Source organism: Echinops telfairi, unplaced genomic scaffold (assembly GCF_000313985.2).
Source record: "Echinops telfairi isolate 266 unplaced genomic scaffold, ASM31398v2 ScPeMD7_5868;HRSCAF=6743_1, whole genome shotgun sequence".
Taxonomy (NCBI): domain Eukaryota; kingdom Metazoa; phylum Chordata; class Mammalia; order Afrosoricida; family Tenrecidae; genus Echinops; species Echinops telfairi.
Genome location: NW_022109768.1, coordinates 7,599,230 through 7,612,282, shown reverse-complemented (window position 1 = coordinate 7,612,282; position 13,053 = coordinate 7,599,230). Strand labels below are relative to the sequence as shown.

General features: G+C 44.7%; 1 protein-coding gene across 1 annotated transcript in view; it reads left to right on the top strand.

Annotated features, from left to right (window-relative positions):
- Positions 1 to 24: 24 nt before the first annotated feature.
- Positions 25 to 13,053, top strand: part of LOC101659326 (serine/threonine-protein kinase DCLK2-like) — a 67,281-nt gene continuing 54,252 nt past the window's right edge. The window contains exon 1 of the mRNA XM_045295819.1: positions 25 to 736. Within this exon, the coding sequence (XP_045151754.1) occupies positions 316 to 736 (421 nt within the window). The 5' untranslated portion in view covers positions 25 to 315. The remainder of the gene's footprint in view (positions 737 to 13,053) is intronic.

Here is a 13,053-nt window from a genome sequence, read left to right as displayed (position 1 = left end):
TTGCGGCGCGCGGAGCGCGACTTGTGAGGCGTGGCTGACGGAGGAGGCGCTCTGGGGGGCGTGGGACTCCCCGGCAGGCGCGAGGCGCGGAGCGAGCCGCGCTGGACAATGAGCGGGGCGGCTGGACGCGGCGGCCACCTTTAGCCGGCGGCTCTGCGGCCGCACCTGCGAGGAGGGGGCGGAATGCCACGGCCAGGTGGCCCTGCGCTCTAGGGCTCCTCGGTCCCACGTCCGCGCGCCGCTGTGGCTGTGACGCGGGGCTGCCAGCAGGCTTGCCCACGACCGCGCTGTGTGGGGCCCCCCGGCGCCGGCGCCATGGCCAGCGCCAGGAGTATCGAGCTAGAGCACTTTGAGGAACGGGACAAAAGGCCGCGGCCGGGGCCACGGAGAGGGGCGCCCAGCTCCTCCGGGGGCAGCAGCAGCTCGGGCCCCAAGGGCAACGGGCTCATCCCCAGCCCGGCGCACAGTGCCCACTGCAGCTTCTACCGCACGCGGACCCTGCAGGCCCTCAGCTCCGAGAAGAAGGCCAAGAAGGCGCGCTTCTACCGGAATGGGGACCGCTACTTCAAGGGCCTGGTGTTTGCCATCTCCAGCGACCGCTTCCGGTCCTTCGACGCGCTCCTGATGGAGCTCACCCGCTCGCTGTCCGACAATGTGAACCTGCCCCAGGGCGTCCGCACCATCTACACCATGGATGGCAGCAGGAAGGTCACCAGCCTGGAGGAGCTTCTGGAAGGTAGGGGGATGGGGAGGGCGCGGTGCGGCAGGTGCTGCTGAGCGCGCCAGCAGGTGCAGTGACTGCAGGCCCGCCGTCACCCATTGGCCTGGGGCTAGAAGTGGGGTCTGGGTGGGGGGAAGACCTGGAAGGTAGGGTTTCTAGGCGGCCACGGGAATTGCATGGTTCTGGGTGTTTGTCTACGAGCTTTCTGTTGGGGGTAAGCACCCGTGTATACCCCCCACCTAAAAAATTTGCCTTTGGGGAGAAAGAAAAAAAAAATCTTAATAGACACACGTAAGAGTGCATGGCCTCTTCTAAGATCAGTGAGCTTAATTTTGTTCAGGTGAAGACTGTTCGAAAAAGGGGGCTCTCCCTTATGAAGCTAGGTAAGCCGCTACTTGGTAAATTCTAGCTCTTCAGCCTTCTGCGGGGACCCGGGAGAAGGCTGATCTTATACCTTTGTTGTACCTTCTCGACTCTGAAATTGTGTTTCCGAAGAGTTTTAAGTTTGGCGCTCTCTTTACTGCGGAAGCTACATGAGGTCAGGACAGGTAATCATCCTTGGCGGCATCTTGGGTCAGTTTGAGACTTCTTCAAAATACACAGGTGCCTGGGTCCCACCCTCAGGAATTCTGGTATAATTGGTTTGAAGTGTGGGTTGGGTAGATGGTAAAAAAAGCTCCCCAGGTGAGAACCACTGTGTTGAAGGTAACAAGGTTAATCAAGGTCAATCTCCCTTCTCCTCCTCCCTGGCGAATGACTAGTTACATTGGAAGTTACAGCCATTGGAAGCATTCGCTGGAGTGCCAAATTTGCATCACTCAACTGAATGTTGGGTCATTCGCGGTGTATTCTAATAGTTTCTTTCTGCTTTCAGAAAGAAAATGAATTATTAGCAAAGAACTGCTTTCTAGAACTAACCAACACCCAGAAAGACCAAATCCGACGGGGTTATGTGGTGACTGCATGCCTACTTGAAGTCAGTTCCCATGTACCTTTTCCTAATTTTCAAAATAGCTTATTTCATGCAGTTGGAGCAATATTGACTTGACAGGGAAGGAAACAAAATTGAACAAATTGCTTTCCTGATCCCATTTTAATATTCACAAACTCTTTAAGGCCTTATCCCCGTTTTATAGATAAGGAGTTTAAGTACCATGCCTCACCACACACACCTGCAAGAGTCAGGCTTCAAATGGAAATCATGCCTTTAGAGCAGGGTTTCAAACTGGCGGCCTGCGGACCCTGAGGTAATTTTTTGTGGCCCACAATGCTTTGAAATAAAATGTAATGAGGGAATTGTGTGTATGGTATTGCCTTGATCTCCCCTAAGTGCCATTTTCTTCATAACAGTTTTTCCTATTTTCATTTTATTTCAGAGCATCGTGGGCCACAAAAAATTACCTTGGGGGTCACATGCAGCCCACTGGCTGCCAGTTTGACACCCCTGCTTTAGAGCATGCAAGGGAGCTTCAGAAAGCTTGGGGAGAAATTGTTCCATCCTTCCATGAACTTTTTGAAGCCCTCTTCTATGTTCTTTCATCTACAATTTACCTCTAAATTAATGTTAAATTACCCAGGCTGAGGAGTCATGAAAGGAGTTGCATCTCTCTATTGAGCCACTGGACTAGCCAAAGTTAAGTGTGTGTGTGTGTGTGTGTGTGTGTACGTGTACTTCATGCTTCTTTTGGTTGGTTGCGTATTTGGTTTTCAAGACTTCTTCAGAGTTGAAGACAGCTGGGGAATCAAAATGAAGACACAATGTTAAGAGATTATTTTTGTTGATCATGTCAAGTACTTAAAACAACATTTGTGTAGCTGGTTCAAATGGAGTACACTATATTCTGACTGACCTTAGGGCAGTTTCGAAACCCCGAGGAAAGACCAAGGCAACATTTATTGCATAAGCACTTGTTACTTACACACCCTTGGAATATTGTTCCTGCTGTGGTCTCAAAAGACACAACAATTTTAATATCCATTTTGAAATGAATATTGTGTATTTGTGACCTAAAATGGATGTGCTCCAATGAATGCCTTCATAAGAAAGATAATTGTTATGACCATTAATTATGAAGACCACTTATTATATTTCAAGGCTTTAATAATGGATGGTCAAATGCAATTGTTGATATAAAAATACCTGGCATAGTAGCTGGCATTATAAAAGTGCTTGATGAAAGCATTTTTTAAAATCATTTTATTAGGGGCTCATACAACTCTTATCACAATCCATACATACATTAATTGTGTAAAGCACATTTGTACATTCATTGCCCTCATCATTCTCAAAATATTTGCTCTCCTCTTAAGCCCCTGGCATCAGCTCCTTATTTACCCCTCCCTCCCCGCTCTGCCCTCCCTCATGAACCCTTGATAATTTAAAAATTATTATTTTGTCATCTATTGCACTGTCCTGCTTCTCCCTTCACCCACTTTTCTGTTGTCTATCCCCCAGGGAGGAGGTTACATATAGATCCTTGTCATCGGTTCCCCCTTTCCACCCCACCCTCCCTCCACCCTGCTGGTATCGCACTCTCACCAGTGTTCCTGAAGGGATCATCCACCCTGGATTCGCTGTGTTTCCAGTTCCTGTCTGTACCAGTGTACATCCTCTGGTCTAGCCAGACTTGCAAGGTAGAATTCAGATCATGATAGTGGGGGGAGGGGGTGCAGGAAGCATTTAGGAACTAGAAGAAAGTTGTATGTTTCATCGTTGCTACACTACACCCTGACTGGCTGTCTCCTCCCCGTGACCCTTCCATAAGGGGATGTCCAGTGGCCTACAAATGGGCTTTGGTTCTCTACTCCGCACTCCTCCTCATTCACAATGGTATGATTTTTTGTTCTGATGATGCCTGATACCTGATCCCTTTGACACCTCGTGATCGCACAGGCTGGTGTGCTTCTTCCATGTGGGCTTTGTTGCTTCTGAGCTAGATGGCCGCTTGTTTACCTTCAAGCCTTTAAGACCCCAGATGCTATATCTTTTGATAGCCGGGCACCATCAGCTTTCTTCGCCACATTTGCTTATGCACTCACTTTGGAAGACCATTTATTATACATTGAATTTACCACTGCCCAGAGGTTGCTGCCTAATGCCCCCTTTTCGAAAAGTATTGCTCTCCCTACTCCTGGCAATGAAAAGCTTTGTTACTATAACCCATAATCCAGGATAAAATGTAGGCATGTGCTTTTGCTGCTTCCTGGATCATTCTAGCACCTCCCCCCAGGGAGCGGTATCACCCACCTTGGAAAACATTAGTCTCCTAGATCTCATTGTCAAACTATAATTTCAACTGCAAATAAACAGTGAATATGTTTCTTCCAATCACCATTTGTTAATTTTTCTACTGTATGTGTAGAGTCCAATTGCACCACAATGTAATAAACACAAATAGTTCAATATTTGCACACACAAAAGTGTATCATAGCCTAGGCAACTGCCCACTTGTTTCCAACAATATTCTAAGTACTGAAATACTGCAAACTAAGAAAATTTTGGCCAGTCACTTGTCACCATAGCATTCTGCAGACAAAGGATCTTTGTGTAATTCTTGAGTTTCCCACAAAAGAATGAAATTCTCCATAGAAATGCATTTTAAGAAAAGAAATAACCAATGTTTAATTTCAGCCATTCAATTATTGAAATACTTTGTCTTTAAATTTGTGTACTTTACTGTTCAGATTTGGCATGCAGAAGAACTATAATCAACTGAAGTTTTTATTTGCGTCAATAAAAATAGTTCTTTAGTATCACCCATATTGCCAAATTATCTTCTTTATTTAACCTTAGTTTTTTTTAGTTTATTGTGCTTAATAACGAGTCTCTTAGGCAATTTTTTTCATTGTTTTTCAACTGTTCTCTGTTTTTCCCATCCTATGATATTTGTACTTAGGAGATATGAGTTTTTTGTTTCTTCCCTAAATGTGTTTAGTGAAGAGTAGAAAGTGATGACTCAAGATAGCTGTATACAACAGTGATTCAGAGCTCCATTCTCACTGAACTCAGATGACCAAAAAAATTGCATGACCCAGATTTTTGATTCTGCTCTTGACCTTGAGACTCTCCGGAGACTGAAAACAGTATCCCAGTGTTCACTAGCACTCTCCTGACACTACACTAACTCCAAAGCATCGTCAATCCATTGGCTTATCTCTACTAGCTTGAATGAACTTCACTGAGTTGATCTTGTTGGTACTTCAAAGCTAGACAACACCCTTCTTCAGGAATTGTGATTCATAAATCAATCCTGGGAAAATCAGATTGAGCCTTCTGAAGCCATGGGATGTAGTATTAAATAAAAAAAATAAGTGACGCTGATGGAGGGGTGAAGGGGCCAGCCCCCACCCGCTGCTACTCCTACTAGTTCAGTAATACTACTTCTGGGTTCAGTAATGCACAATTGTACGGTTGAGATATATAAGTATTATATTAAAGTCATCGAGAGCATGAGAGATAATATAATAATACAGTCAGGCATGATACATAGCAACATTGCTCACCTCAGCCCAGCTTGGTGGTCCACGTGGAGAGAGGGGGAAGGGAAGGAGGGGAAGGGAACAAGGGAGAGGGGAGTGACCAGGGAGTGAGCAGCAAGGAGCTCAGAGTCCGAGAGAGAAGTCCTGCTGACTCACACCTATATACCTTTTGGGGGCAATCCAGCCCACTAATTACAGGTAAAGACATACGTCACAGGAAGGGGCTGCACTATAGGTTACACAGCAATGAGTGGGTGGTCTAGGGATTGGTCTCTGGGTCTCCATAGGAACATTATCAGTAGGGTGCAAACCCCTCCTACAGGAACCTGTCCATTGTCCCCAGAGGTAGGGAGCAGGCCCACCCCTGTGGAGGGATGAGACAGCAGTCTGGCAACTGATTCCCTCAGGGGAGGGAATGCCTGCACATCTGACCTCCCCCCACAATGGGACTGCAGGACTTAGAACGTCTCTAGTAGCCAACTGAGGCTGTTGAAGTCACTCATTTTCAAGTTTCTTTGTTAAGGACTGTCTTTGTTACTCGGTGCTGCTATAACAGAGATAGCCACAGTGGTCGTTGTAATAGACAAGTTTATGTTTTCACAGCTCAGAAGGCTGAAAGTCCACATTCAGGGTGTTGAATCCAGGGTGTTGAACCCAGCCAATCTTTGTTGGCTCTGGAGGAAGGTCCCATCTCTTCAGCTTGGACTTGGTTCCTTGGAGATGGCCATGTGTGGGCTTCAACCTCCCCCGAGATCTCAGCACAGGGGCCCTGGGTCCAAAATATGCACTGGACTCCCAGTTCTTTCTTGGTAGTAGTCAGGTCACTATGTGCTCTTCTTTCTCTCTCCATCTCTTATAGGATTGAAAAATATTGTTCCAGTGAAGGTGTGACTTCAGTCTTATAAGACTGTGTGTGATTCAAGAGGTTAGGGATTACAACACATAAAATGGAGCATAATTACAGATGATCACAAAATGAAGGATAATCACACAATACTGGGTATCATGGCCTACCCAAATTGGAACTTATTTTGGAGGGGACACAATTTAATGCATGACAGGGTCAGAACTCATAGACTTTCTTCTGTTCCATAAATCTTGTCCTCTTCTGTACCCTTTGACCATATTTATAAAATTGAAATCCTGAAGAGATATGACCAAGGTAGTAGGAATAATGTGTGACCAAATCAGAAGCCTGTGCTTACTTTTGTTGTTAGCTGCCATCGAGTTGGTTCCGACCCATAGTGACTCTATGTGCAACAGAATGAAGTCGCATGGTCATGTGCCGTCCTCACAATTGTTCCGATGCCTGGGCCCATGTTGCAGCCACTGTGTCAGTCCGTCTTATCGAGGGCCTTCCTTGTTTACGCCGCTCCTCCATTTAACCAAGCATGATGTCCTTCTCCAGGGACTGGTCTCTCCTGACAATATGTCCAAAGTGTGTAAGATGAAGTTTCTCCACCCTAGCCTCTGTGGAGCACTCTGACTTTACTTCTTCCAATACAGATTGGTTTGTTCTTTTAGCAGTCCATAGTACTTTCAGTATTCTCCCCGCACCAAAATTCAAATGTATTACTTCTCCTTTGGTCTTCCTTATTCAATGTCCAACTTTTACACACATATTAGGCAGTGGAAAATACCATGGCTTGGATCAGATGCACCTTAATCCTCAAAGTAACATCCTTGCTCTTCAATACTTTAAAGAGGCCTGTACAGCAGATTTAACTAATGTAATGTGTCTTTTGATCTCTGGACTTCTGTTTCAGTAAGCAGTGATTGGGGATCTATGCAAGACAAAATCTTTGATAACTTCAACCTTTTCCCCATTTATCATGCTGTTACCTATTGGTCCAGTTGTGAACATTTGAGAATTCTTTACATTAAGTGTGGTCCATGCTGAAGGCTGCAAACCTTGATCTTCATCAGCAAGTATTTAAATTCTTCCGACTTCAGCCAGCAAGGTTCCTTTGTATTCTACTAACTGTGATTTTGAGAAAAAATGACCTCAACTCTCTAGTTTCCTTTCATGTGGAATTAGAGACTGGTGGGTTATTCCTAGACTAAAAGTGTATACCTTCTCCCTCAGTTCCTGGTAGCACAGACAGTTAAGCATTCATGTAGTAACTGAAAGGTTGCAGGATCAAGTCCACCCACAAGTGCCTCAGCGGAAAAGTCTGAAGATGAATTTCCAAGACATAAGCCACAGAACCCTGTGACTACGTATAATTCTACTCTGACCACGTGGTGTCACCGCGAGTCAGCGATTATCTATGGCCTACCTGATGGCCTCAGTTGACTTTGACCTGCTGGAGCATGAGTTCTGAAAAACTAACAAAACGACTAATGTTCTACTGCTAATTAGGGAGTTAGGGGTATGACTCCAGTAAAGTGGTTGGCAGGGCCCATGCCCAAAATAATTTCTCCCTCTCATTCCAAAGTACAGTTGGTCTTTGAACAATTAGGAGGTTAGAGGGGCTGACCTGCCTTGCAGTCAGAAGTCCCCATATAATTTACAGTTGACGCCTGGGACAACAGGCAGTTAAACTGCGTGGACCCACTTGCATGTGGGTTTGTTTTTCCTGTTGCTATTGCCATGAGCCTCACTGTTGTACATGTCCACTTAAAACTCTTTGTGTCTCAGCTCGCCTTCCAGTGAGCAATCCCTAAGTGATCCCATCACGCAGAAGTTTTAAGCAGATAACCAAGAATATGAGCTCATTGCAAAGCAACAGGAAAATTAGATCCACGGATCTGTGAAGTTCAATGCTCAATTTTAAAATGTTTTATCTTCTTACTATTACTCTACAGGCAACTATAAAATAATTGCACTTTTGAAGTGCAAGAGAATTTTAATTATTTTGGAAAGTGACACTTTTACTTTTCCACTAAGTTAACTTGGGCATTTAAGAAAAACTCAGTGCTGAAGAAATCAATTACTGGAAATTTCCTAGTTTGGTACACTTAGGTCAGCCTCTTTCAAGGTGGAATCAAACCAAAGTGCAGTTACTGAGGAGGTATTTAGGTCCAAATGAGTCTCCATAAGAACCCAAATTACATTTAATTGTTTATCCATCCTGATTTTAATAGTAGTAATAGAAACTGAAACTCTTGGCATTTTTTATTAACCCATCAGTTGTATAACATTCGTGTACCAAAATCAAAAGATGTAGGCTGGCAGGGAAAGATGTTGGTAGAGGAGAAAAAATCCATTACCTTTTCATTCAATTTTCCCACAAATTTTAGAAGCCCCTTCATACACATGCACATATGAGGGGACTTCATAAAATTCATTAAAAGTGGAGTAAAAAGTTAATGGAATTTTTGCATGAGCTTTTTGAAGTCTCCTTATATAGTCAATGAACATGGCAGATGGTGCTGGATTTCAGGTGTGCAAATCTTCTCTAGTGCTCAATGTCCTAGATTCTGAAAGACGACCTTCAGAGATCACCTTTCTAACCTTGCATGCCCTGTGAATGCAGCTGCAGTCTGCACGCTTGGAGTCGTCCCAAGTTGGAATTGACTCTGACCACTGGTTTGGTTCTTTGGTCTATGAAATCTCCTCCAAGATACCTGGGCACTTTATCAAACAGATCGATGTTGTCCCAGGTTCTGGTGTAGTGTCTACTGTCAGAGAACTCACATACTAGGAGAAAGCTTGAACATACAATCACTCTGTAAAACAGTTTCAGCTGAGGTACTGTCGATGAAGTGGTAACGTGATGGCAGACCACATTATTTGAGCTGATTGGAGAAGGTTTCTCGGAGGACAGAATGTTGGCAATGAGGCCTGAGGCTGAGCTTATAATGGTCTCCTAGGCCCACTCACAGCCCCTTTTGGCTATACCAGTTAGTTTTGTAGGCAGATGAGTGGTATATCGAATCTATCTTTACCATTGGACATGCAGTGAATTCTGCGAATAAATGGCCTAGAAGTTTTGTATAAATTAAGCTTTAATAATGCTGCTTCTAAATATTTGTGAAATGCATATATTATGTGTATGAGACATTAGATTGTGTTTTAAATAAATGACTTAAGAGCTGGAGAAATCCTGTGCTAACTCATCATTCTGGGGAGAGGGGCTCTTCCTCCTCCATATATACATATATATGCTTACTTGCTTGCTTCGCCTTATTTCCTTAAAAGAAAAAATATAATTTCATAATAAGGTCTTTCAAGAGGTAACAAGAATAGAACTTTTCATTTGAAGAGTAACAAATTGTAAAGGGTTGAGGTAAGGAAGAGTACTTAGGGAATTAAACATGATACCAATACAAAGTCTAAGAGCTATAAGACAAGGTCAGTTTTTCAGGAGGGTTTCAACTATGGAAATGGACAGTGTATGTGGCATAAAGGAAACCAGATTCCCCAGGGAAGTGAATCCTAAGCTGCTCTCTTCATTGTCTGTGGGTTTGGTGTTATTCATTCAAATCTGCACTGCCTGGCCGGGTCTTTTTCTCCCCATTTCTACCTGCCCAGGCCTCATCACTTCTATTTTCCTCTCTGCTACTGATGAGCCACTGCTATGTGGATTAGAGTTCTTTACTTCTTAGTCTGTTAAGTGGTAGCAATATCATATGTTCTGTGCACAGGATCCCTGATGGTGCAGTGGTTAAAGGACTTGGCTACCAGCTGTGGGGTTGGCAGTTCAAACTCACCCAGCTACTCCAGAGGACAAAGATGTGCCTTTCTGCTTGTGTATATTTTTAGGGCCTTGAATCATGTAGTCACTTTGAGTCAGAATTCAGCATGATAGCAATGGATTTGGTTTGAGTTCTTGTGAACAATCATTGTGTGAGGTACTTTACCAGCTGTATCCTGTTTAACCCTTCTACTGCTCTGGGCAGAAAAAGGGAGCTGCAAGACTTTTCTGGAAAAAATGGATTTAAAAGATAATGGAAATTTGCCACAAACTTTTTGAAGTTCTTGTACTTGCTGCATTATCTGACTCATTTACAGATAGGGAAGCTGAGATTTAGAGGTTGGCTTATTTGCCCTTTGCACCAGTGATAAGAAGTACAGTGAACCCTCGTTTATCGCGGTTAATCGGTTCTAGACCCTACCGTGATAAATGAAATTCCGCGAAGTAGGATTTCTTATTTGTAAGTCAAATATTTTCGTAGTTAGAGCATAGAGGACATGAAAAAACACCCTTCAGTCACCATTACACTCGTATTACCCAATTTATTAAACGAGAAAGGGAAAATACAGTAAAACATTTTGGACGTTACAATTATCATTTATTATTTATGGCATCAAGCGTGTACAGTGAGCCAATCAGTGGCAGTAATGACAGAGCATGCGCTGTTACGCAAAAACCGTGATAGAGTGAAGCCGCGGAAGTCGAAGCGCAAAGTGGCGGGGGTTCACTGTAGTTGGAACTTAAGCTTTTTCTCCCTGGTTTTGGGGCTTCTATGTTCTTAACTGCTGTGTCGTGCTGCCTGTAAGGAATTGGGTCCCCCAGTGGACATCTGGGATTTACAGCAGTTACATTAAGATCCCTGACTGAATCTCTGTCACAGCTGATGTCAAGCTGTGAATGGTTTCTACTTGGATGATAAAGACTGCAATCGCGTAACAGAAGGTTTTGCCTGTGTTACTATCGTTAGGTGTCATTGTGTTGGTTCTGACTCATAGTGACCGTATGCACAATAGTACAAAAGACCGCGCACCTGGTCCCATGCCACCCTCACAACTGTGGTTGTATTTGAGGGCACTGTTGCGGCCATTGCATCAAGCCATCTGTCGACAGCCTTCCTCTCTTTCATTAACCCTTGACTTTACCAAGGATGATATCCTTTTCCAAGGATGGATCTCTCCTGATAACATGTCCAAAGAACTTGAGACAAAGTCTCTCCACCCTTCTAAGGAGCATTCTGGCTCTATGTCTTCTCAGGCAAATTCATTTGTTTTTCTGCCAGTCCAAGGTAGGTTCAGCAGCAGCCCCATAAATCAAATGCACAGAAGCAAAACATCCAGGGAGAAAGGACTCACGTTCCAGCAATACTTCTTATCTTATTTACTGTCCAACTTTCACAGGCAGACGAGGTGATGGGAAATACCGTGGCTGGGGGGAGGGTGAGGGAGGGGAAGAAATGAGCTGATGTCAGGGGCTTAAATGGAGAGCAAATATTTTGAGAATGATGCGGGCAATGAATGTACAAATGTGCTTTACACAATTGATGTCTGTATGGATTGTGATGAGTTGTATGAGCCCCTAATAAAATGATTTTTAAAAAAATACCGTGGTTGGGGTCAGGCATACATTAGTCTTCAAAGCAACATCCTTGCTCTTCAGCATTGTAGTGAAGTCTTTCCCAGTGCAATGCATGGTTTGATGTCTTGACTGTATATACTTGCAAAGTGACGTGTGTCCATTCAAAGTCTCTAGTGTTGCCTTGCTAATTTCTTCTTTACCTTGAATAAATGCTCACTGACCCTGGGAAATAACTGGGGGGTGATGGTAGGGGGACAAATGGCCATGGTTGCTTTGTTTGCATGTAGTTACTGAGGTTTTGGTAGTATCCTTTCAACACCCCAATACTTGTTCATCTTCCTATCCCATGCTTCACTTCAAATACTCCTGGCACATGGTGTTTGTGGAATTTATTTTACTCTGTGACAAATATGAGGCATTCTAATGAATGAAAATAGAGATATAGGTGTTCTTAAAAATCTTTCTTATAAATATATGTACATAGGCCAATGCCACTATTGTTATGCATTAATGTATTTACATAAGTGCACACCGCTGTTAATCTCCCTGTCTATGCCTTTGCTTCCTAGAGCTTGCCTCTGTTTCCTTTTGCCTCCTCCTGCCCCGCCATCACTTTCCCCTTCTTCCACCTCTTAGTGCTTCCTCTCCACTAGCTTGGAGAGGAATCTCTACCCTCTCCTAGATGCTGGTTCCACTTCCCTAGTTGTTCCCCTGTCCATGACACCGTCCGTTCCCCACACCCTTCTCCCCACACCCTTCTCCCCACCTCCTTCTTCCCCCTCTACCTCCCAGGGCCATTGGCCCCATTGCCTTCTCCCCAGACTTCCCTCTCATGGTCCAACCCATATAATTAGGCAAACCATCCATGTCCTAGACCAACCAATAAGAACACCTACGGTCGAAGAAAGAAGAGGAAAGAGAAAAAGACGCGAGGAAAAAAAAAAAGAAAAAGAAAAAAAAAAAACCCTACATAGGTCCAGGTCTGTTTGCTGGCCTCCATGAGACTCTCGACCTGGTCCTGAGGGAGCTCCTGGGGCTGCCCCTCCTCACCCAAAGTCCATTCTTGGGGCTCCTCGGGGGCTCTGTGGCTCAGCTTTACTCCAGTTGCTTATCTGTTATGCTCCATTCCCACACTGTCTCCCCGCCGTGTGTCCCCATTATTGTCCCCTGTCTCTATGCTCCAGTTAGGGGACAACATGTCTTGAGCTGTTGGTCCTCTCTGTGCCCCAGCAGCTCCGTGCAGGGACCTCATCCTCTGGGCGTGGTGTGCCTATATGGAGTCTAGGCTGACTGCCCCCTTCTCTTTTTCCTTCTTGGTTTGCTTCCCATGTGGGCATGGGAGGTTGGTACCTTTCCCCCACCTGAAGGCCTAGTGTCGTTCTCTGTGGCACACACTTCAGGGTGGGGGTCAGGTTGGTTGTGGTTGGGGCCAGCCCTGTAGTCCAGTCTTTTCATGCATTCCTCCATGTGTTAAGTGCCCTCCTGGTTTGATGTGCCACAGTGGGGTCTGTATGCAGATTCCAATTCTGTGGACACACAACCAATACCTCTCCCCCTGGGTGGGTTAGTGCCCTGTTCCCCTCATGTCATCATCTCAGTTTCCCCCTACCACCATTCTCCCTCCTCCTTCCCCCTTTC